The sequence below is a fragment of the Salmo trutta genome, chromosome 14, assembly GCF_901001165.1.
Source record: "Salmo trutta chromosome 14, fSalTru1.1, whole genome shotgun sequence".
Lineage (NCBI taxonomy): Eukaryota > Metazoa > Chordata > Actinopteri > Salmoniformes > Salmonidae > Salmo > Salmo trutta.
In genome coordinates, this window is record NC_042970.1 from 64,451,499 (window position 1) to 64,476,995 (window position 25,497).

The window sequence follows — 25,497 nt, forward strand, 5'->3', positions numbered from 1 at the left end:
ATTTTGACTTGTTTTAAGGACATTACATCAAAGTTGGATCAGCCTGTAGTGTGGTTTTCCACACTACAGTGTGACTCCAAATCCAGACCTCCATGGGTTGATAAATTGGATTTCCATTGATTCTTTGTGTGATTTTGTTGTCAGCACATTCAACTATGTAAAGAAAAAAGTATTTAATAAGATTATTTCTTTCATTCAGATCTAGGATGTGTTATTTTAATGTTCCCTTTATTTTTTTGAGCAGTGTACATTTCCAAGCTACATATCAGTTTTCATTCACAAATAGCTACATCAAACATTCTCTTATCTTAGATTAGCTACAATAAGAATGTAAGTATGCATTTTCTTGACCTACTTCATACACCTGACCCAACATTCAGTGAACTTGCCTAACTCTGTCAGGAGGAAGAGGGTGTCTTCCAGAACTGATATCTTATGACAAATAATGGCAGGACTTTACAGTGCACCAGAACAAGCAGCTTTTTCGTATTCATCAGGATTTCCTCAGAAGTCTTTTTATATCCCAAGTCCACCCTTTGCCATTCTAAATTAGCGAGAGGCACAGTCTCATAATTCTTGACATCCCCATGTAATCGGCTATATGGGAAAATGTCCCAACCATAAAAAAATCTGACCTTTTGACACGATCCATCTGAGGTATAAATGAGGTCATATAAACACTACAACATGTCATTAAATTCCACCTGGTTCATAACTTTCCACCAGTAGCACTGTATCAGTGCAGCGTTGTGACAGATTAATTCTTATTGGGGTCCAGGTCAGAGAGGAGCACGTGGCTGAGCAGCAGTAGCAGCATCTCCCTTGCTCTCCCCCCTCTCTCTGAAGTAGCTTCTCTGTTCATTGACACCTCTCTGTAGCAGGGCTAGGTTCACCCCATCCACACAGTTCAGCACGTGGGCATGGACCATCACACCATCACCGCCTGTGAAGAGATAGGTATGTGGGTTTTGGGAGTTGCAAAGCATATAAACCAAATAAAAACCTCATTTTACCCTCTGCTTTTTCAATCTCGCCCAGAACGATGTACTGTGCTCCAATGATCGGGTCAAAGGGTTCCACAAATGTAGTCTGAACAACAACTTGGTGCTGTCTTGCTGCATGCTGGATAGATAGTGTAGCCTTCGATTCCTCTGGTTGGTAACTCATCAATCTAGAAAATGAACTGCTCTGTTAGCCATACAATCCAAAAGGGATAAAAAAAACGATTATTGACTATTATTAGGTATATTGTGTTAAAGACAGTACCAGGGGAGGCTGCTGACGGAAGAACGGCTCATAATAATGGCCGGAACGGAGCAAATGGAATGGCATCGAACACCTGCAAACCATGTTTCATGCATTTGATAACGTTCCACTGATTCGCTTCAGTCATAACCACGAGCCCGTTCTCCACAATTAAGGTGCCACCAACCTCCTGCGATAGACACCTCACCTTCCAAATGTTCTCACTGAATCTCCCTCCTTGACTGCACCAGAGTTGACTTCCCAAAGGAAATGAAAGACTGCAGGTGCTGGAAGCATCTTCTCAATAAGTTATCAAAGGGTAAAATAGGCCAAATACCATAAAGATGCCAGTTGTGTGTTTTGTCAGTTCAAGGCGGTAATGTTTCACAACGTCACATAACATGATTTTGTTTACCCGCCCCCTCTTCTTGCTATTCAGGAAGTTGTCAATAATTGGTCAGGCTCCAGTTAATGCAGTGCTGAACTTGGTTCCTGTGGTCCCAAGGTTACACAACTCACATTTTTATTGCCACAAGCAACGTCGTCTTTTGCAAGGGAAAATATTATTTATTTCGCCATGAATCCTGACATAACTAGAGAGCGTGAGAACGCTACATTTAACGTGGAGAAACTCACACATATTCTGGATGGAGGCATCGAGAAGACCAAAAGAAGAAGAGAAATTGGTAAGGCTGGAATGTTTTTTGTCTCGTGTGTTTAGGCTGTCTTTGCTCGCGAGGTAAAGCATCATGAAACAAGTGTAAACAAAACATTGAACTAGCAGCTAGCTAGCTAACAAAACAAGTTGATAACTGGCTAGCTATCCTACATTAGCGAAGGTTGGTTATACATAGCCTAGGCAACCGATAGTGGTCGCTAGATCTGCACGACCACTATCGGCTGCCTAGGCCAGGTTAGCCAGTTAGTTATTGTTGTAACAGTAGTTATAACCAGTCAGTTGTTTATAGTTGTGAACCAATGACAAGATGAAGGCCAATTTTTTTCATTCATTGTAACTTGTGCATGCTGTTTACGAAATGCATGCTGTTTGTGTAAACAAGGCTCTGATTCGTGTATTGCCAGATGACATAGCCAGCTAGCAGCAACCTTGCTAGCTAGAAAGTTAGGGTCACTTGAGCCCTTCGTATAGTCGTTGTTTGACCGACTGGCTGTTTGTATAGTGATGGTTGACCCCATGCAGGACTCATTATGGCATCATAATCAAAACAAATAAGACATGATATGGGGTGTATTATGTTGCAGATAGAAATGTAGCTAATGATATTAGACACATGTATTTATCCGATGGTAAAACTACACAATTTGCACATAATGTTCAACCTAGTCTCGCATGGCCACCCTTCCAAAATCCCGTCTTATGTGAGAAGCCCTGGTTCAGAGGCTATGTTTACCCTGATGTCTTAACCCCCCAATCTTCTATATCCTCCACAGAGTCACTGGTGATCAGTGACCCAGACTTCCAAAGTGAGGACCTCAACTTCCTGTCCAGGAGCGAGCGATATGATGCCGCGGTGAAGAAGAGTGCCCAGATGATCCTGAAGCTCAGAGAGTATGGCATCTCAGACCCTGAGGAAATCTACTGCTACAAGAGGTAAGGCTGGGACACAGACCCAGGCCAGCTACCTGCTATGGGCGGCAAGTAGCCTAGTGGTTAAGAGCGTTGGGCCAGTAACCGAAAGGTCACTGGTTTGAATCCCAAAATATGGTGATATGCCCTTGAGCAAGGCACTTAACCCTAATTGCTCATGTAAGTCGCTCTGGATAAGAGCGTCTGTTAAATGACGTCAGTGTAAATGCTATGGACCTGCATATCACAACTAGAAATGTGAAAATAGATATAGGGTTTTGTCAATAGTTGTTTTCCTGTCAGCTAACCTGTTAGGTGTAATGACCGATGCAGGTGAGAGTAATGAAAGGTGAGGAAATTAAGATCATTTGGGCTAGTTTTGTTGTTTACAAGCAGGATTTGGTTTCAATGGACTTTATGAATTCTGTAAGGGTTTGGGATGATCAAAGCAAATATCATACTTCCCGGTATCCTCCAGTCGTCACTCCTTAACACATTTCATGGATGTTTTTTCTTCTTCTTAACATTTCACAGAAAGTTCTAATGGTAAACACGGCATGACAAACATCGATGAGGTTTCTCTCATGCTTGTTTTGAGGTTTGAAGTGCAGATGGCTGTATTGATGCTGCTTTGGACACACTGAAGCAAAACACAGCATTTGCTGAAATTACACAAACAGTCTCTAAGCCTTTCACCTATATGCTAAAGTCTTCTCCAGACCCCATGCTATTAGCCTCAAGAGTAATTGCATTGTCATCTTATGAGGAGTTTGTTGGTATCTTCCTGATCAAAGTCTGTAATAGATGTATGGTGAAGCAATAGGCATGTTAGGGTACTGTAGTTTTATGCACTGTTACATAATTGCCTATGGGGCAAGACCCTGGCACTCTGCCATGTGGCTATAAAGGTTTGTGTGTGTGTGTTAGGGATGTGCACGCTTATTCGAATAGCCGGACGTTAGTATTAGAATACATGTAAGTACACCTATTTTCAAGTTTTGTCACATGCACAAGTACAGTGACATTCTTAACTTCAGAGCTCTACCCAACAGGGCAATAATAGACAAAAAATAAACGCAACATATTGGTCCCATGTTTCATGAGGTGAAATAAAAGTCCCCAGAAAATGTTAATACGCACAAAAAGCTTATTTCTCTCAACTTTTGTGAACAAATTTGTTTACATCCATGTTAGTGAACATTTCTCCTTTGCCAAGATAATCCATCCACCTGACAGGTGCTGCATATTCCAGAAGCTGATTAAACAGCATGATCATTACACAGGTGTACCTTGTACTGGGGACAATAAAAGACCACTCTAAAATGTACCGTTTTGTCACACAACACAATGTGACAGGGAGCGTGCAATTGGCATGCTGTTGCCAGACAGTTGAATGTTAATTTCTCTACCATATGCTGCATCCAATATCGTTTTAGATAATTTGGCAGAAAGTCCATCTGGCCTCACAACCGCAGACCACGTGTATGGCGACGTAAACGTTGTGAAAAGAGTGACCGATGGTGGCGGTGGGGTTATGGTTTGTGCAGGCATAAGCTACGGACAACAAACACAGTTGCATTTTTATTGATGGCAAATTGAATGCACAGAGATACCGTGACGAGGTCCTGAGGCCCATTGTCGTGGCGTTCATCCCCTGCCATCACCTCATGTTTCAGCATGATAATGCATGGCCCCATGTTGCACGGATCTGTACACAAATCCTGGAAGCTGAAAATGTCCCAGTTCTTCCATGGCCTGCATAGTCACCAGACATGTCACCCATTGAGCATGTTTGGGATGCTCTGGGTCGATGTGTACGACAGCATATTACAGTTCCTGCCAATATCCAGCAACTTATTTAACTCTCATTGTAGTTCTTGTGTGGTTTTTATTCATACTTTTATTTTATTTTCTATTATATATATATATATATATATATATATATATATATATATATATATAATCACTGCATTGTTGGGAAAGAACTCTCAAGGAATTTCACTGTACTGTTTTACACCCGTTTTATCCTGTGCACTTGGCGAATAAATGTTGTAACTTGAAACTATACTGAACTGAAATATAAACGCAACATGCAACAATTTCAAAGATTTTACTAGGTTATAGTTCATATAAAGAAATCAGTCAATTGAAATAAAATAATTAGCCCCTAATCTATGAACTTCACATGACTGGGAATACAGATACCTTTAAAAAAGGTAGGGGCGTGGATCAAAAAACCAGTCAGTATCTGGTGTGACCACCATTTGTCTCATGCAGTGTGACACATCTCCTTCGCATTGAGTTTATCAGGCTGTTGATTGTGGCCTGTGGAATGCACACACAGATCCAGAGCATCCCTAACGTGCTCAATGGGTGACATGTCTGGTGAGTATGAATAGTGTACAGATCTTTGCGACATGGGGCCTTGGATTATCATGCTGAAACAACATGAGGTGATGACGGCGGCTGAATGGCACGACAATGGGCCTCAGGATTTCGTCACGGTATCTCTGTGCATTAAAATTGCCGTTGATAAAATGCATTTGTGTTCGTTGTCCATAGCTTATGTCTGACCATACCATAACCCCACCATGGGGCACTTTGTTCACAATGTTGACATCGGCAAACCCCTCGTCCACACGACGCTATACACGTGGTCTGCGGTTGTGAGGCTGGTTGGACGTACTGCCAAATTCTCTAAAATGACGTAGGAGGCAGCTTGTGGTAGACAAATGCTATATACAGGGTCAGTTCCAGGGTCAGCAGCTATATACAGGGTCAGTTCCAGGGTCATTCAATTCTCTGGCAACAGCTCTGGTGGACATTCCTGCAGTCAGCTTGCCAATTGCACACTCCTGCAAACCATCTGTGGCATTGTGTGACAATACTGCAAATTTTCGAATGGCTTTTTATTGTCCCCAATTCATCCATGCATCTGTGTAATGATAATGCTGTTTAATCAGCTTCTTGATATGCCACACCTGTCAGGTGGATGGATTATCTTGGCGAAGGAAAAATGCTCACTAACAGGGATGCAAACAAATGTATGCAGAATTTGAGAAATAAGCTTTTTGTGCGTATGGAACATTTTTGGGATATTTTATTTTAGCTCATGACACATGGGACCAACACTTTATATTTTAGTTCAGTATAGATTAATGGTAATGGCAAAACATAATCAATGGACAGCAGTGTAATGGAGTAATCTGATCAATAATCATTTTTGCAGCAGCGTAAGTTGTCTGAGTGGTTAGAGATTGTGGATGGTCATAGTCAGTGTGGATATTCTGTAGGAGAGGGAGAGCAGTAGTTGTTCGCCATTTAACAGTTATGGCCAGGGGATAGAAGTTGTTTAGGAGTTTGTTTGTCTGAGCCTTGATGCACTGGTCCAGCCTATTGGACGGGAGCATGGAGGACAGTCCATGTCTCGGGTGACACCGCCTGGCATGTACATCGTGGATGGCTGGGAGCTCGCCCCCAGGTTTGCACTGGGCCATCCGCACCACCCTCTGCAGGGCCTTCCGGTCACGAGCGGTGCAGTTGCCATACCAGACGGCGATACAATCAGTCAGGATGCTCTCAATAGTGCAGCTGTAAAAGTTGCTGAAGATCTGAGGGGCCAAGAAGCGTTGCTGTGCCTTCCTCACGACTGTTCTGGTGTTAGGGGACCATGTTAACTCCTCAGTGAATAGGATACAGAGAAACTTGATGCTCTTGACAAGCTCCACTACGGCCCATCAATGTGGATGGGGGTGTGCACCTGTGCCGGTTTTCTGAAGTCCAAGATCAGCTCATTGGTCTTGCTGACGTTGAGGGAGAGGTTGTTGCCCTGGCACCACACTGCCAGGTCTCTGAACTCCTCGACCACAGTCGTGTCGTCAGTAAACTTGATGATGGAGTTTGAGTCGTGCGTGGCCACACAGGGGTAAGCACACACCTCTGGGAGGGCCCTGTGTTGAGGGTCAGCGTGGCGGAGGTGTTGCCTACTCTTACCACTTGGGGTCAACCCGTCTGGAAGTTTTAACACTGAAAAGTTTTTTTTTTCCTAAATGAAATTAGAATGTGACATTGTTACATACAAGGATATACCATAACATTTAAAATTATTCATTTAATAAAACAAACTTCTCAATTTAGTTTTAATGACGTGTGACCTCCGGTAGCCTTCATGTATGTGTAAATTGCTTTATGTTGGCCAATCAAAGCGTCAAAGAGACTCGATCTGTAGCAAGTGGAGAGAGAGAGAGAGAACTCACTAATGCAATGTAAGATGTAGTACAATGACGGCATTAAAAGTTAGCAAAATGAGAAGTAGTAGACTTTTATTGTATAATAAAGACTATCACCAGAATAATGGTCTGACTAATATCTTCCTCCGTCTGCTCCCTCCATTCTGATCACACACAAGGCCCCTCCGCAACTGCATCAGTAGAGCGCCTGACTCTCTCCCTCACGTAGCAGTGCTCAGCTTAAAAATAAAAATACATGTATATCGGATATCAAAAAAATTCATCATACTATTCGAATAGTGAAATTATTTCAAAACCCAATCCCTAGTATGTGAGAGTCATGGAGTACTGCTGCAGGCCAGCACCATCTCTCTAGGCAGAGCAAAGGTCACATCAAGATTAAAACTAGGTCACAGGCTACACTATGTCCTACCCTTTCACTTGTTCAAACGGCATATTTGCCTGATCCCAAGTCAAGTATAAAAGTCAGATGTTAGTTACATATTAAAGGCCCCAGCCAGGAGCCTATATTTTCTCTTTGTAAGTCTCTTTTAAAACATCTATTTCTCAATATGACAATGACGAGGCAAATCAGAGCACATTTAATAGTGAAACTAAAGGGATTGGGTTTGTACAATGTAAATATTTTTTCTAACGTGTTAGATTCTCGATTACTTTTGTATACTTTTTAGCCAGTACTTCTGAAAGTAGCGCTCACGAGCCAAAAGTTAGCCCCCAAAAATGGTGTACTATGTCACATATGTGCACCACATCATTGCTCTATGTCACTCTACTGTGTGTAGGCACGCGTCTTGCTAGCTGTCACTCAAATGGTGAGGAGCTGATGCTCATTGGCTAGGACTCATGTGGGGTAAAATGGCACTGCACAGCTTCATGTAGACAGTTGCTTTCAAACTAGGGATTTTGTGGCTAATTGAGGTAAGACAGTAATTCTGCTCATAGATTATGCATGTATGAACTACACATTGACACATCTAGCCCAAAAGGGTAGTTTAAAAAAATACTCAGTGGTGGTCTAAGACCCAGAGCATGTCTTTAAAGGGATAATGCAAGATTCTGTCAATTCAGCAGTTTTCTACTTACCCAGAGTCAGAAACTCATGGGTACTATTTTTATGTCTCTGCGTGCAGTATGAAGGACATTAGAGGTAGTTTTGCGAGCGGACGCTAACTACCGTTAGCGCAAAACTAGAAGTCTATAGGTACAGTAGCTTATGCTAGCATACCTATAGACTTCCATGATTAATTATCAGAATCTTGCAGAATCCTTAAAAAAAAAAAAGTCTTGCTTTTACAGTGAGGTCATGTTGACACTAGTGTCAACCCTAAACCTGGGTCCTTTTAAGTAGGCGCGAAACACTTTGAAATAGACAACTAAAATGCACATTCTTATTGGACAAGTTTAGGTAGAACCTCCCTTTTTTTTTTTTTTTTTTTTTTTTTTTTTTTTAAACGAGTAAAATGACCACAAACCTGCTGAGTGGTCCAGTCTGTCCATCTGTCAACCTGTGTGTCTGTCCCCCTCCCTCAGCGTGTTTCGGGGCAACCATCACGAGGCTCTGGGGCTCCACTTCAACATGTTCCTCCCCACCCTGTACACCCAGTGTAACAAGGAGCAGTTCGAGAAGTGGGTCCCCCTGGCCGAGTCCTTCAAGGCCCTGGGCACCTACGCCCAGACAGAGTTGGGGCACGGTCAGTCCCATACAGAGAATTTATAATAATGATAACGTAATAGCACAATTTATACAACAAAGTGCTTGTGCAATTGTTTTATATTTAGCTAGCTAGTTATGTTTGAATTATGGAAAGGATCACAGGGATGCTTAGGGATGGACTGTTGTCGATCTTTGACGTAGGATTTTCTTTTAATATTGTTTTCAAATCATGGGGTGGACATTTTGATTGAAAGTGATTATTTGTAGGTGTTTGACAGATCACTGTAGTTGTTTGTGTAGACAAAATGTGCCCAAACAGTAGGCATAACTCAATAGTTATTAGCTAAACTTGAATAGCCAAAACTAATATGCTGGATTCAAAATATCATGATTGCCAGTCTGTTTTTAGAGTCCTCATAACCTGCCCAATACCTTGGAAAAGGTGACAAAAGAAACAATTGCAAGGACAAAAAAAATCCCTAACATTGCGCTTAAACAATATAAAAAAATCCTTTCCCGAAGAACCCAAATGTCTCCCGTCTCGTTTTTAGTTTGATTCCATTCCTCAACCCCCTTTTATTTCCTCTCCTCCTGCTAGTAGTGGCCTATTAGCCTAATGAGATGTTTCCAAGCTTATGTCATTTAACTCTGATTGCTATTAAGTCTTGATTTTCCCCCTACTCCCCATTTTCTCTGAATCTAGTCTACTCATTACAAATGATTAACCCTAACACTGTAGAATTTGGACCTTTTTTAAGCAAATGACCTAACATTCTGAATTGTGCATTTGAGTGGATGGATGTAGGCCTAATTGTTTGGCTGTTTGTGAATGAATGGCTTGGATGAATGAATATAGGCCTTTGTTCTTGTCTGTCGAAGTCTGAACTCATAGGGAAGACGCACGGTGTCCAGCCAATGAACATGCAGTGTAGGTTGAGTTTGAGATCCCTGAATATCCCATTGTTAATCTGAAAGCAGAGAAATCTGTGCGATGTAAAATAGTTTTGGCTATGCCAGATTGCCAATGTTTCACTTCTATGACGCTGCGAAGTGGACATTATCCACGATCACGTAACCATGGCATTTCCATGACAATACTACTCCAGGGAATGTCCAGGACTGGCTGTTCAGAATATTCTGAAGGCCTTCTTTTTTAGAGTTCTGTTCTGGTTCACTTCTTCTCAGCAACTCACTAGCTAGGTTTCCATGAACTTTTCAAGTGATTTTTTTTTTTGTGCCAACATTTAAAAAGTTTGCATAGAAAATGGATACAATTGCCTGCTGTTGTGCGTTTCCATTTTAATTATTTAATTGTCAATAAAAACTGATGGATTTAATGACCTCGCACCTCAACATTGTTTTTCGCAAAATCCTAAAAATGTAGTGGTCAAAGTGTTTCCATTACCCAATTAGGAAAATTGTACATTAATAAATTGGCAACACCCTGTATGCCCTCTCACCTGTCTGTTTCATGTCGCAGGTAGCCTGCGAAAGCCAGCATGGATAGAATGCAATAATGTACTCATATTTTCCATATTATAATCATTTGCATGTGCCAACGTTTCGCAACTGTCTGTGCCATGGTGAAACTTGCACTCCTGTAGATCATAAATAATTGGATGGTGAATCTTGCCAGCCAACCAGAAAAGCAAGGTGTAAATAATTCAGGCTCTCTTGAAAGTCAGGATAATCCCTTTCCTGCAAAGAAACATTATTTGTATAGTTACGTGACAACGTCACATGCCCGTGTACCTTCAAATTTGTGGCAATCAGCATTTATTCGAAAAACACTGGTTCCATCATCATCTGTCGCAATGAAGAAAGTTCGACAAAAGAAATGTCCACCTGTCGAACTTAGAAAAATGTTGCCGATCGGTAGAAAATGTCTCCTATATCTATTAATAATAATTAGGTAGGTGCTTACATTTAACCTATATCGCACATGTGAAAGTGTGTAAGTATGTGTGAATTGGAAATGAGTTTGTTTATTTTTGATTTCCCACTCCCTCTGACACCCTCAGAGAGTGGGGTCACGTCCAGGGATCAGCCATTATTCACAGCGACCCTGGAACAAAAGTGCCTTGCTCAAGGGCAGATTTGTTTCACCTAGTCTGCTCGGGGATTTGAACCAGTGACCTTTCGGTTATTGACCCAACGGTCTTAACCACTAGGCGACCTGCCGTTTCCGTAACACATATCGCTCAGATTTTTTTGCCGACATTGCTTTTGTCGAATAATCTTGGGTCAATGGAAAACTGCCTATTGTCTTAACCTTAAATGCCCTAACAACTGCTTCACCCTTCCTTATAAACTAAAGCAGGGGTAGGCAGCCGTGATCCTGGAGTTTTGCAGGCACTTTATATTTTGGATTTAACCAACCTGGAAGACCAGGTGTGTGAATTTAGGAAATCACTGAATTAGCGCAATTGGTCAGGTGTGGTGCATACTTGGAACAAAATTCTGCAGTACCTGTGGCCCTCCAGGAACTGGGTTGCCTACCCCTGGACTAAAGAGTCTGCTTTCAAACTGCTGGTTGCACTGCGCTAGATGGTACCATTAGCATAGAGTATAATGTTGATTTATTGGTTGTCACACATTTGACATTTTACTGCCTAAGGGTTGTGTTCATTAGGCCATGCAATGAAAAAACTTTTACAATGTAAAACTAAATTGCCCATTTCTTAATGGACCAAGTCCAGTTAGTCCCTTCTTGTGTCAGTTTTCTTCCATTGGGTGCCTAATGAACACAGCCCAGAGTTTGCCAGTTAATTTGGAATTTAAAATGTTTTTTCAGTGAAATTAACATTGGAAATTAACATTTCAGGCAAATAAATGAAAGGTTACAACAATCATGCATGAGAAAGTTATTTTGAATGAATGAACTTAATCAACCTTTTCTTGATTCAAGCCAGGTCTAAATGCAAATGATTCTATTCAGTTCTCCGCAGTCAGTTTGCATGACTAGCTCATAGTTGTTTTACATTTTTTATGAGTTCTTGCACTCCCCCATCCCTTCATCCATCCCTCCATCTATTCATCCATCCTCTCTGCCCCCAAAATGTTATTTACTAACACTTCCAATCTCCCATCTTTTCCAACCATCTCTCCATTGTCATGTCCCATTATATGGTCTATTATTCTATGCCTAAAATGATTTTGTTTTTCCTTGGCTATACCTTATTTTGCATGCCCCCCACAATGTCCTATCCTTCCTTTACCATCCTCTCCCTTCAAACTACCCTCCTATCCCCTACCCCTTCCCCTCCTTGCCCCTTGGCGCTGCCCCAGCTGTGTGCACCGTGGGCGGTCGGAGCCGCTGGACCTCCACCTGGCAATGTTCCTGCCCACCTTGCTGAACCAGGCCAGTCCTGAGCAGATGGAGACATTCTTCATACCCGCCTGGAACCTGGAGATCATCGGCACCTACGCACAGACAGAGATGGGCCACGGTAAAATGCTGAACAAACCATACCTGGTCACCAACCTCCCGTCACCCACATGCTCTGTGGCGTGGACAAGAGATGCATGCCCACCCTCTTAAACATTTGAGTCGAGCCACCAGAGAACTCTCCCATACTCGTTAGGGAATTTTGTGTAAAAACGTCTCCACCGACAAAACGTTTGTGTTGTTAAAGGTCCAATGCAGTCGTTTTTATCTCAATATCAAATTGTTTCTGGGTAACAGTTAATTACCTTAGTGTGATTGTTTTCAATTAAAATGGTCAAAAAGAAACAAAAATGGCCTCTTAGCAAAGAGCAATTTATCGAACAAGAATTTTGCTAGCACCTTCTGGGAGTGGTCTGAGTATGGAGGGGGGATACTCAAAACTAGCTGTTATTGGCAGAGATGTTTGGTACTAATTTACTGCCTGATGATGTCACCAGGCATTCCAAAACTCCATTCCACCAAAAGAAGCTGACATTTTAGGCTGTCTTTTCAAACAACTCTTGCACTAAAAGGGCATTATCATTTTCACAATTTCACAGTATTATTCCAACCTCATAGTGTGGAATTATAAATAAAACACAGGAATCATATTTTTGACTGCACTGGGCCTTTTTTTAAATGCTATTTAAAAAAAATTAAAAAGGACATTTCACTCTGGCCTTGACTGTCTAAAACCATTAATACTGGCTGGCTTGGAGAGTGCGTGTTGTGGGCCGTACAACTTCGCGTGGCTTCCCTTTGCAATGTGCTCTGCCCCTGGTTCTCACACAGTCTTGTTGCCAGCCACGGTGAACGTGCATGCCCACTTGTAAAGCATCCTCAGTGACTTCCTTTCCAAAACAGGTACCCTCCACCGCCTCTGTCCCTTTTGTCCCCCTTACTGTGTTTGGAAGTATATTGAGTTTAAAGACAACCTATGTCCTTCATAACATGTAACTTCACTGTATAAACGTAATAGGGCTGTCAAACAATGAAAATAATGAATTGCGTTAGTGGCGTTTAGTTATAGGCATACTATGTTTTGATTGTTAAGGAAAGAAACACAAAATATTCTGTATCAAAATGTTTCACCATAACACAAAATTCACTGGAACATACAGCTGGCTATTAACGGTCTCAATGTTTAAGTAGGCCTACTCCCTCTTATCAGTGTTCTTGAAGTTTAACAGTTGCCCACGTACACACTCAAGTACTGTTAACGCTTCATTCATTCCAATTTCTAATTGGAGGGGTGACTATAGGGGGAAAAAAGAACAGGCTCTATGGATACAAAGAGCATTTAAACCTGTCTGACAATGTTATGAGTTCCACAGAAAAGTAACAACAGCTCAGCCAGGTCTGAGTTCATGTAGAATATAATACAGCAATTAGATCTAGCCTAGGCTACTGATCCATGTTCTTCATGAACGAGTCACAAGCAGCTGCTACTAGAACTGGGATAATTTTCTTAAGTATTTTGACCTGAGAACTAAAACAGAAGCAAAATTAATAGCATAAAAAAAATGTCGGGTTAACTTTGACAGTCCTAAACCGTACACCTATGCAAATTGTAAGAAATAGATTGGATTTTCTTTGGTTTTGATCTGTCAAACACCTACAAAGGTTTTTCCACTATAGAATAGAATAACTTTTTTCCCATGAGGGAACTGGTGGTTAAAAAAAAGTTTGAAGTTGCATTATTAGTTGAGATTGATGGCTAGTCTTGTGTAAATTTTCACTGCATAATATTTGAAAACATCAATGTACTCCTGCCATAACTTAGTGATAACTCGTTTTACGTGTTGTTTGTTTGGGGGCCTTGGTGTCTTTCTCGTTGCCTAGGCACCCACCTCAGGGGGCTTGAAACCACGGCAACATATGACCCGGCCACCCAGGTGTTTGTCCTGAACAGCCCGACCATCACCTCCATCAAGTGGTGGCCTGGGGGACGTGAGTACACGGATACACTTTAGCTTCAGGGCCCATACACATACACTTTCTCCACGTTTTGTTACGTTACAGCCTTATTATAAAATGGATTAAATAGGTTTTTTCCCCTTCAATCTACACAATTCAAAAGTGACTCGCACATCTGAGCAATCTTTTTGCAGGTGCATGGCAACAGTTGAACAAGATGAAGGAAAAAGGAAACCGCACACTGCTCTTGATGGTATCACTGGTATTTAATAAGCTTACGTATCGGCCTCACGGCCTTAGTCAGAGCTTTCAATCTACACACAATACCCATAATGACAAAGCAAAAACAGGTTTAGAAATTTTAGCTAATTTATTAAAAATAAAACATTTACATAAGTATTCAGACCCTTTACTCAGTACTTTGCTGAAGCATCTTTGGCAGCGATTACAGCATCGAGTGTCAGGTGGCTAGTTGCTGCACAACTATTTTCAGGTCTCTCCAGAGATGTTTGATCCGGTTCAAGTCCGGGCTCTGCCTGGGCCACTCAAGGACATTCAGAGACTTGTTCCGAAGACACTCCTACTTTGTCTTGTCTGTGTGCTTAGGGTGAACCTTTGCCCCAGTCTGAGGTTCAGAGCGCTCTGGAGCAGGTTTTCATCAATGATTTCTCTGTGCTTTGCTATGTTCATCTTTCCCTTGATCCTGACTAGTTTCCCAGTCCCCGCCGCTGAAAAACATCCCCACAGCATGATGCTGCCACCACCATGCTTCACCGTAGGGATGGTGCCAGGTTTCGTCCAGAGTTGACGCTTGACATTCAGGCCAATGAGTTCAATCTTGGTTTCATCAGACCAGAGAATCTTGTTTCTCATGGTCTGCGAGTCTTTAGGTACCTTTTGGCGAACTCCAAGTGGGCTATCATGTGCCTTTTACTGAGGAGTGGCTTCCGTCTGGCCACTGTACCATAAAGGCCTGATTTGATGGAGTTCTGCAGAGATGGTTGTCCCTCTGGAAGGTTCTCCCATCTCCACAGAGGAACTCTAGAGCTCTGTTAGTGACCATCAGGTTCTTTGTCACCTCCCTGTCCAAGGCCCTTCTCCCCCGATTGCTCAGTTTGGCTGGGCGGCCAGCTCTTGGAAGAGTCTTGGTGGTTCCAAACTTCATCCATTTAAGAATGATGGAGGCCACTGTGTTCTTAGGGACCTTCAATGCTGCAGAAATATTTTGGTACACTTCCCCAGATCTGTGCCTCAACACAATCCTGTCTCGGAGCTCTATGGCAATTCCTTCAACCTCATGGCTTGTTTTTTTCTCTGACATGCACTGTCAACTGGACAGGTGTGTGCCTCTCCAAATCATGTCCAATCAATTTAATTGACCACAGGTGGATATGAATCAAGTTGTAGAAACATCTCAAGGATGATCAATGGAAACCGGATGCACCTGAGCTCAATTTCGAGCCTCATAGGAAAGGGTCTGATACTTGTGTAAATAAGGTATTTCTGTTTTTGCTTTGTCATTATGGAGTATTGTGTGTAGATTTGGTGAGGAGTATAATTTTTTTAATCCATTTTAGAATGACTGTAATGTAACAAAATATGGAAAAGGTCAAGGGGTCTGAGTACAATCAAACCAATCCCCAGTAAATGATGTGAACTTAGCTTCTGAAGAAAACACATTCCACAACATTGCTGAACAAGATCAGACCATTTACTGCTGATTGTCATTGTAGTGTGGACCAGAGACTTAAATGACTGCCAAATTATTTCAATCAAGTTATTTGAATAGTGAGAACTGACATAGCTAATGTTATGAATCCATTGGAGTGTAATGGACTCTCTCGCTTTCCCTGTCCGTCTCGCTCTCTTCTCGCTCTCTCTCTCCAGTGGGTAAGACGTCTAACCACGCCATAGTTCTGGCCCAGCTCCACACCCAGGGGAAGTGTCACGGCCTGCACGCCTTCATCGTACCTCTCCGCAGTATGAACACACACATACCACTGCCAGGTACTGTACATACTGCTGTGTGTGTGTGTCAAAAAGAGAGTGTTTGTGAGTGTATGTCTGTGTCTCTGTATGTAGCTTTGGTGGTAGCCTACTGTCTAGTGAACTCACTCTCTTTCTCTCTCAGGTGTGGTGGTAGGGGACATAGGACCCAAGTTTGGCTTTGATGAGGTTGACAATGGTTACCTGAAATTGGAGAACGTACGAATTCCTCGCGACCACATGCTGATGAAATATGCAAAGGTGAGCGACTGGGAAGTTAAGCACATTTCAAAGAGACACTGTTCTTTGTTTAGCAGTTACACCATTGGGCTCCGGTGGCAATAAATTAATAAAACCAAAAGCTTACCTGGACTTTGAAGAGTTCCAGTGTTGGATAGTCATAGCCAGCTAGCTAACATAGAATATGTTTCTGTTTGAGGCGGGTGTTTGAGTTGGCTAAACTAGCTAACTGCATTCGCTAGCTAAGTGAAAAAAATACAACGACATATAGCTAGCTCTATCTCTCCCTCACTCTCTTAAAAAAACAAATTTGTTCAAAGCTGTTCAACTATTCTTTCTCTTTCTTTGAGTCAACTACTCACCACATTCTATGCACTGCTTGCTAGCTGTCAGTTATGCTTTCAGTACCAGATTAATTCTTTGATCCTGTGATTGGGTGGACAACGTCAGTTCATGCTGCAAGAGCTCTGAAGTTGACATAATTACTGTGTAAGTCTATGGAAGGGGGTGAGAACCATGAGCCTCCTAGGCTTTGTATTGAAGTCAATGTTCCCAGAGGAGGACAGAAACTATCTGTCCTCTGGTTACACCATGGTGCTACCCTACATAGTGCTGTTGCGGCTACTGACCTACATTGCAAAAAGTGTGTGTTAATCAATTAGTTGGTGACGTGAAGATATTTATTGTAGTTTCATGAAAAAAAATGACATTCTGAAATTCACTAAGGAGGATGCTCCGCCCCTTCCTCCTCTGAGGAGCCTCCACCGCCACAGACAGTATGTATTCTCCCCACCAGGTGGAGGCAGACGGTACGTACGTGAAGCCTCCCAGTGCCAAGCTGACCTACGGCACCATGGTGTTCATCAGGTCCATGATCGTAGGGGAAGCGGGCCGCGCCCTCGCCAAGTCCTGCACTATCGCCATCCGCTACAGTTCCGTACGGCACCAGTCTGAGATACGCCCAGGGTCAGTTGTAGCTCTGGGTCATGTTCAGTAGGTCATGTTCAGTAGGTCACACTGTAGCAAAATATTTTGAGATGGAAATCTAAATTCTTATTGTGCAGATACTACTTTCCTGTGTTATGTTTCGCTGCGTTTTCATCCGTTTGTTGCCTAATGAACATGACCCTGGATACACACATTTACTGAAACATACATAAATAGTCAAAGGAATACAAAAATACTCACACATATACTTACACACATCCACACACAAGTGACACACTCATAGACACAAACAAGAATAGAAAGCAAAGTACTAGAACCCTTACCATTTAACAAAATCTATACTCTTATTGTGTGAGAGCTGATGTAGATAGATGTTACATAGATTTTGGGTAGATATTAGGAAGCCTTACTCGTATAATATATTTGTATCTCAATGTTCTTCAAAGACTAACATATAAAAGATAGCGAACCATTAACCTTTGTGTCTAAGTCTATATTCTTATTTTGTGGTTCCTCCAGAGAGCCGGAGCCCCAGATCATGGACTACCAGACCCAACAGTACAAGCTGTTCCCCCTGCTGGCTACAGCATATGCCTACAAATTTGTGGGTCAGTACATGAACCAGGTCTACCACCGCATCACTGGAGACATCAGCCAGGGAGACTTCAGTGAACTACCAGAGGTACTTACAGTAAATACTAGCCAGAAATCCAGAACCTGTTTTGCTAACATCCACGCCTTGTACTCCGTGTCAAGCTATTCAAGGAGTGGAATGATGGCTGAACAGACTGGTACCCAGGCTAAGTAAATACCTCCTCTTGATATAGTACATGATGAAAGAAGGCTGGCTATGGCCCTGAGTTTTTTTCCTAACCACGTGACCTGACCAGGAAAAATGGGATAACACTGCACTCACTGAAAATAGTCTTGAAATGTTTGATCTGTTTTAAGCAGCAGGAGTCTAATGGAGGTGTTTTGACAACAGGCTTCGTCGGTGTTAATTCTTTAGTCTAAGACGTTTGGGGGGGGGGGTGCTAAGCTGACATATGGAATTGTTTTAAGATGGTCATACTATGTATCATTTAGCTATTTGATTTTTAATTGATTCAAATAACACATTCATATTGTCAAAAAGGACGGTCAAAAAATGTATCATAGAAACGAGTTGTCTTTTTTTTACATATTTAACCCCTTTTTTGGGTCGGCAGAAAAGGTCCTTCAAACTTCAATTAGTTTTTTTAAACTGGTACCGGTTACCTTCACACGAGTTTGTAGCCCAAACGGTTCGGACGCTACCAAACAGAAGTTCACACATCGACGGTACCATCTTCAGACGAGTCTTCTGACACTTGTGGGGGTTTTAGAGCAAAACTGAGAACGTGTTCGTGAGTCTCTCGCCTTTCCATAGAGTGGTTCGGACACTACAGACGTTTTCGTGAGAAGACCGATTTTTCGGGATGTCTCGTGGTCTAACAAACGCCGTTTTATCTCTGCCACCTTTCACTGCAGAAGCGGAAGTGCAACACTGGCGTATGCGGTGGATTGAGACACATCCAATGCAAGAAACCGATATCTCTAGCTTAAACTGACTGATTTTTATGGGGATTTTTTGTTGTTATGTAACTTAGATTGGCGCACCTGTGCGTCAATCAACTCTCTAGGGGGGGTTAAACTAAAGATCCTCATTCATATTAACAAATGACGTCATTTTTAATTTGCTCCTTTTCTGTGCCAATATAACTGTACCCTGTGCCCATCCTCTACCATCCTGTGTCAATATAACTGTATAACCCTGTGCCATCGTCTGACTTGTGCCCAGCTCCATGCCCTGTCCGCGGGCCTGAAGGCCTTCACCACATGGACGGCCAGCGAGGGCATCGAGGTGTGTCGCATGGCGTGTGGCGGGCACGGCTACTCCCGCTGCAGCGCCCTTCCAGACATCTATGTTAACTTCGTGCCCACGTGCACCTACGAGGGAGAGAACACCGTCATGATGCTGCAGACCGCTAGGTAGGTACGCACGCACGCACGCATGCAGACGCAAACGCACACACAAATATAAGACACAGATATGACACACACAGACACACACCCTGAAATGACACATTCTTTCCTCGCTGAATCAAAAACATCAATTAGTCACATTATACAGCTCACACAAACACACATTACAATGTATTCCAATACTTGCAAGTCAGGGCACACAAGCCTAGTATTAAAAGCTATTGTGTGATATTGCGCCCTGCACATCAAAGGTAGTAATTGTCAACAAAGCATTGATCTAACTGTCTACATGTTTTTGGGAGTGTGTTCAGTGTAAGCACTGCTAAGTGTGAAGTGTACAGTGGAAAGGGTGAATGGGAGTGAGTGAGACTAGGACCAAATGAATGTGTGTGTATGAGTTTTTGTGTCCTCAGTTGAAGCTGGGTGGTAAACAGCGTTTTACTATATATCAGTATTAAAGCATGGACCGGTTAGGATTTTTACTTTACCTCACATACTGGTATTTCAATGCTTGGTTTGTTAAATGTAAATAACTGAGTGATGAAACTTGAAAAATGATTGCAATCGTCCGTTCTTACCGCCAGTAAGAGACTGCTAACAGTTGAGATCTGATCATTTCTGAGCAAGAGCTTCAGGTGTGCACATGTCATTTTGTGGTATGAATAGGCTAGGGCCTGTGAGGCAGTGGGGGTTCCAAAAGCACCATAGAATTCAGCACAATGCCCTTTGTGGCGAAAGTAAGAACTGCTATTGGAATTCTTTGAAAAGACATGGTCAGAGGAGAATTAGTACTTTCATAAACGAAAAGTTACTTTGTCACAATAGAGGCATAGAAATATTTTACAGTGTGGAAATTATAACAAATGAGTGAAGGAAATTGATGAAAAGGCTGAAATTATTTGTTTTATACAATCAATCAGAAGAGAAAGCCCCATTTTAAAACCACTTAGAATGTATTTGTTGCCACCCTTTTTATTATACCAAAACATAAAATACCCTCAATTACCGTCAAAAATTAGAAACATATAGTGATATTATATTTTAGCCACATCGCCCATCTCTACTTTGTGTGTGTTCTTGTCTGTGTGTGACCTTCGTGCCCATCCACTGTCTTGCTCACATGTTTGCATCCCTCACTCCCCAGGTTCTTGATAAAGAGCTACCGGCAGGCGTCGGCAGGCCACCAGCTGAGTGGCATCGTGTCCTACCTGAACGAGTCAGAGCGTAGACTGCAGCCCCAGTCTGTGTCCTCCCGACCCACTGTAGTCAACGTCAATGACCTGGCCAGCCTTGTGGAGGCTTACAAACTGCGAGCTGCCAAGTAAGTGGGCCTACAAACTAACCAAAATGTAATGGTAATAAATCCCATTTAGATATTTGATCTTCGTTAAGTCCCAAAGGGCTGTTCATTGTATGGCAGAGACTTTTTTTTAATCAGAGCAATGTGTTATTTGGTGCCAGGCAATGCAATGGGTTGAGCTAAAATGGTCCACCAGTCCAGCAAACCAGCACACAACTAAATGTACTTGTACTCTATGGACAGCCATGCATCAGTTTTTGTTTAAAGGCTTCCTATGCCAATGCCTCTCTGTGTGTCTTTAGGCTGGTTGAGTTGGCAGCTAAGAGTATTCAGCAGGAGCTACAGAAGAGAGTCAGTCAGGAGGATGCCTGGAACAACAGCGCTATAGACCTGGTCAGAGCCTCTGATGTAAGTTACCTTACCAACCTGGGATATGGAATGTGTTGTTTTTTGGGAGGGAGCCCCACCCCATCCCTCTTATCTCTTCCCCTCTGCTTCCTTCTTTCAATTTCCTTTTCCTGTCTCATTCCTCCTCCTCTCTCTCTGGTCCTTATTTAACTCTCATCCATCTCTTCTCCTCCTCCCGTTCCATCTCCAGGCCCACTGTCACTATGTGGTGGTGAAGCTGTTTGCAGCTAAGCTGGGGGAGATAGGAGACACGGGTGTTCACTCTGTCCTCAGCACCCTGGCCCTGCTCTATGCCCTCCAGGGCATCCAACAGCACAGCGGAGACTTCCTCCAGGTAACCACCACCATGGCAACTGGCAATCACAGACTATCTCCCAGTGGAAAATACAGGGACTACATACATACTCTAGTACTTGAAAAAAATATGTGAATTTCAATGCGACCTAAAGTGGGTCCCGTATTAGTCTATATTAATTTTTATAACGTAATATATGATGTTTTAAGCAAGACATGGTATTACACTCGTACTTGTATCACTTATTAAAGGAAGATGATCTTATTTTTTTGTGTATATATATATATATATATATATATATATATATATATATATATATATATATATATATATATATATATATATATATATAGGACAAATGTTGTTGTTTTTTTTTACAGCTTTTGCATTCGCCTTTTACATACATGGTACTTTTATATAAAGCAGTCACATAACAGTAATACATTACCAAACATAAACTCTTTAACCCCACCCCTCAGCCACTCTCAGCCCATCCCACCTATCACCATTGTTTGGTTCTAATTTTTCAGAGTAAATAACTCACGGACACTAGAGAAGCTTAACCAAGTTGAATTCTTCCCAAAGGGCTGACACAGCTGTATTCAGACAAAAAAAACATTTCTCACCATTGCAAGTATATCTACTCCACTTTAGACACCCCTCCTTCTCTCCAATCCTTACATCTTATGGTTTGACAGGAAGAGGGTAACAGGATAATATAACCATTAGTTCTCCCTTCAGGGAATCTGACCTCCTGACCTCAACCCCTCCTTCGCCTAATCCACAGATGTCCTCTCGTCTCACCTATCGCAGTCCCGTGACTCTCTCCCGTCCACCCAGCACATTCCACAGCCACTCTTGTCTTTCTACAGATCTCACTCCTTTATATACTATGCGTCTGATCTATCATGTCTTTAATAGCTCAATGTTCAAAGTTTACCCAGAATCCAACACCATAGACCATCCTCGTTTGTTTTCTATGTGCCATATATTTTTTAATTGTGCTGTGATGTTTTACATCATTTTTTTAACCTTTCTAATCGTTTAGTATCCACAGATTGTGAGTTAAAGATGAAAACCTTTCCTATGAGTGTTATTATATTATTTATTGACTGACTATGGCTTTCCAAATCGCCCAACACTGCTATTTGTAAGGTTAATTTTAAGTTCATGTCTTGATTTTTGAAGGGGCGGGTGGAATGAAGCTACATAGGGGCAATGCCATAATAAATGATGTATTTATTCTGTCTCTTTGCAGCAAAATCTACAGAGCTGAGATTGTTGTATGCCCCATATATAGCATTCTGTTGGTGGCAAGAATTTTATATAATTTAAATAGAAAAACTGTTGAATTAAGTATTTTTTTAAATATTTTTTTTATACCAGTTCATAAACCATGTGCCATGGAATCGGTACATCGAAAATCTCTTCCCATTTATTTTGCAACCTTTATAGCACAGCTGTCAACCTTTTTGTCCTCAAATGAAACTGGTATATTTTTCTATTTATGCTAATTCCTTTCAGCCAATTGAAATCTTTAATATATGGCAGGCAAACAAGTTCCCTATCTTCTCCCTTTTCCACTTGCCTCTCTTCCATTTTTGTGGTAATGCTGCAATCAGTTTTCTTATCCTAACTTTCCAATTTGTTTGATTTGATCCTACATATAAAGGCTCTAACTCGTTTGTCATGACATTTGAATATTTTAGCCTATTATTGCTTATTTATTGAGAACACATTCTCTTTAACAATAACGACCTGACAATTCCTTCCTCACTCCAGACTGGTCTCCTGAGTGTGCCCCAGCTCTCCCAGGTGTCCCAGCGTCTGAAGGAGCTTCTGGCCCAGCTGAGGCCCAACGCCGTGGCCCTTGTGGACGCCTTCGACTACTGCGACGAAATGCTCAACTCCGTCCTGGGACGCTACGACGGCAACGTCTATGAGCACATGTTCGAGTGGGCCCGCCGCTCACCTCTCAACAAGACAGAGGTCAGAGTTCATTGAGAGGGCCTTCAAAAAGAGAAACTGAGATGAAGAAAATGAATTTACCGTTAATTTTGCTTCTTTTTTTTTTACCTCAGTTCATTATTAAGAACATGAATATGCCATTTGAGAACCATTTACAAGGATTTGTTTCAGATTATGATCAAGAGCGAAATTATCTCTGTGTTCATTGTGTAGTTTGCCTACATAAAGATGGCAATCTAATGAATGATTTGCTGTAGTAGTAAGTCTGCTGCAGAGTAACCTTGTCCCAAGGCTATTGCTACCGACAGAGACGGGGAGCCGGTGGGTGGAAGAGACTACCTGCAGAGTACTCAAATTGACCCTCCTTCCTTCTCCTCTAGGTCCACGAGTCCTACCACAAGTACCTGAAACCTCTGCAGGCCAAGCTGTAAAATGACCCCTGAGCCTTCTCACCTGACCCCTCCACTACAGGGACGGGAAGCACACTAACAACACTAATCCAAAAGTGGGACCACAACATGGTCGCCGCCGCCCGTCCACCAATCGGAAGGGGCTCATTCCACCCGCCCCTTCTGTGTTTAACCAACCACAGGTGGTGGAACATTTTTAAAGGGGAACCATTGGAGACCAGCCTCCTTACTCCACCTCTACTGATGTGCTGCTAATGAATCAATCATTCTACTGGACGTATTAAACTAGTACTTTAGTTTATGAGTTTGATATACCCTGTGCCTAGTTAATGGATTTAATCGAAGGTCTAAGAAAACATAAGATGGAGAGGAAGCAAAACTGTAGTTAGCATGCGAGGTGGCCTAAAGATGAAGGGGTTTTAATGACTGATCCTTGTGATCTAATCAAGCTCTTTGGATCATGTACATTGCAAATCTCTCGATTTGTTGAGATATGTTGAATCCCATTTTTAATCTGGATCATTTCTGATCATGCATGTCACAGTATTAGCTAATGTACTGTGGATGGTTTGTCTTTAGTGACGGGTCAGTTGTGTTTTGCAAAGAACCAAGGTGTGCGTGTTTCTTGTCTCGGTGTGAGAGAGTTTGTGGTTGTGGGGTAATGAATATGATTAGTGAATAACGAGTTGATGAGTAAGCTATACCAGTGTGTGATTCTGATACTAGTGATTTGAGAAAAGGGGCCTTTCAATTCTTGCACTTCATACAAACCAGTAGTGTATATATGCCTGAGGATCTTTTCTACCATGTGGGGCTTAATTACCAACAAATGACATGAAAATCAAACTAGCTTGAAGAACAAGGTCGTATTCATTAGGGCACACTGTGGTAAAACGTCTTGCAATGGATAGAAAAAAAGAGGTTCTTATAGGACAAGTCCAGATAGTCCCCCCATCTGTTTGTCAGTTTTCTTTCGTTTGGTGCCTGTTGAATACAACCCTGATGTTGCATTCGGAACAAGTACATTCTTCAGTACAATGAAATAAGTATTTTTATACTTGATTACTGCTGTTGACTTTTACAGTATGTTGCAGATTGATACATGATTGATACAGTTTCAAATGGACCGAAGCAGTAATTACTGTTTGTGGGGAAATTATGTGCCATTGGAATATGTTCTACTTTAATGAAGCTGACATGGTAGTATTATCACACATGGTCCATGCGTATATTTTACTATATGCTTTATCAATTTATTTTGTGGATTTTCGTTGCAATAGAAGGATGTATGATTATTATTTCATTGTAGCTACCGAATTTTTGTTTTAACACATTTTTGTGATCATATAGGAAATCCATTCAGACTGATTGTTTTAAAAGTGAATAATTTGTCATGCTTAATGATCTTAGTAAAAAAAAACTGGAAATATTAACTATCAAATGATGTTCATGGTTTCCTTCAACATCGTTTCATAGACTGACAGAAGCAACCACTAGATGGTGTTATGAAATCAGACTTTTTTCCCTAAGTCAGACTCATGTTTTTTCATAACATTTTTACATTTTATTTCAGTGGAATAGATTTAGGAGAACCAATTCTACAAATGGATGGAGGATAAAGGATTGAGTGTAATCATTCATAAGATTATGAAGAGACTATATTAAAGATTATATGGAGCACATTACATTATAACATTGCAATGCATCTGATTCAGAAAATTGTACCTTTTAGGAAATGAACATGTACTTTTACAATAAATCAATGCATTCTATTTAAAACCTTTGGACAGTGTTTCTCTTGAGTAGATTATTCTTCTGGAATTGTGTTAACTCTTGCATGGGTGGAAATGTCAAATG

General features: G+C 41.7%; 1 protein-coding gene and 1 long non-coding RNA gene across 3 annotated transcripts; one reads left to right on the top strand and one right to left on the bottom strand.

The window, feature by feature from the left end:
• Window positions 1-207: 207 nt before the first annotated feature.
• LOC115208633 (uncharacterized) lies at window positions 208-1,681 on the bottom strand. Its single transcript, XR_003881208.1, has 3 exons — window positions 1,454-1,681; window positions 1,014-1,171; window positions 208-943 (listed from the first exon to the last, which is right to left on the bottom strand). It is a non-coding gene; the product is annotated as an uncharacterized LOC115208633 (long non-coding RNA).
• A 17-nt stretch (window positions 1,682-1,698) lies between these two features.
• On the top strand, window positions 1,699-25,419 carry acox1 (acyl-CoA oxidase 1, palmitoyl). Of its 2 annotated transcripts, none has more exons than XM_029776843.1 (14): window positions 1,699-1,931; window positions 2,698-2,857; window positions 8,614-8,774; window positions 14,007-14,114; window positions 15,969-16,088; window positions 16,213-16,328; window positions 17,104-17,273; window positions 17,775-17,937; window positions 19,075-19,265; window positions 20,404-20,580; window positions 20,862-20,967; window positions 21,158-21,301; window positions 23,045-23,251; window positions 23,611-25,419. In XM_029776843.1, exons 1-14 carry the CDS (start codon window positions 1,823-1,825, stop codon window positions 23,659-23,661), a joined length of 1,983 nt encoding a protein of 660 aa, XP_029632703.1. In that variant the 5' UTR covers window positions 1,699-1,822; the 3' UTR covers window positions 23,662-25,419. The 2 variants fall into 2 exon arrangements, with proteins under 2 accessions (XP_029632703.1, XP_029632702.1); XM_029776842.1 differs by lacking the exon at window positions 8,614-8,774 and adding an exon at window positions 12,026-12,186.
• Window positions 25,420-25,497: the final 78 nt, after the last annotated feature.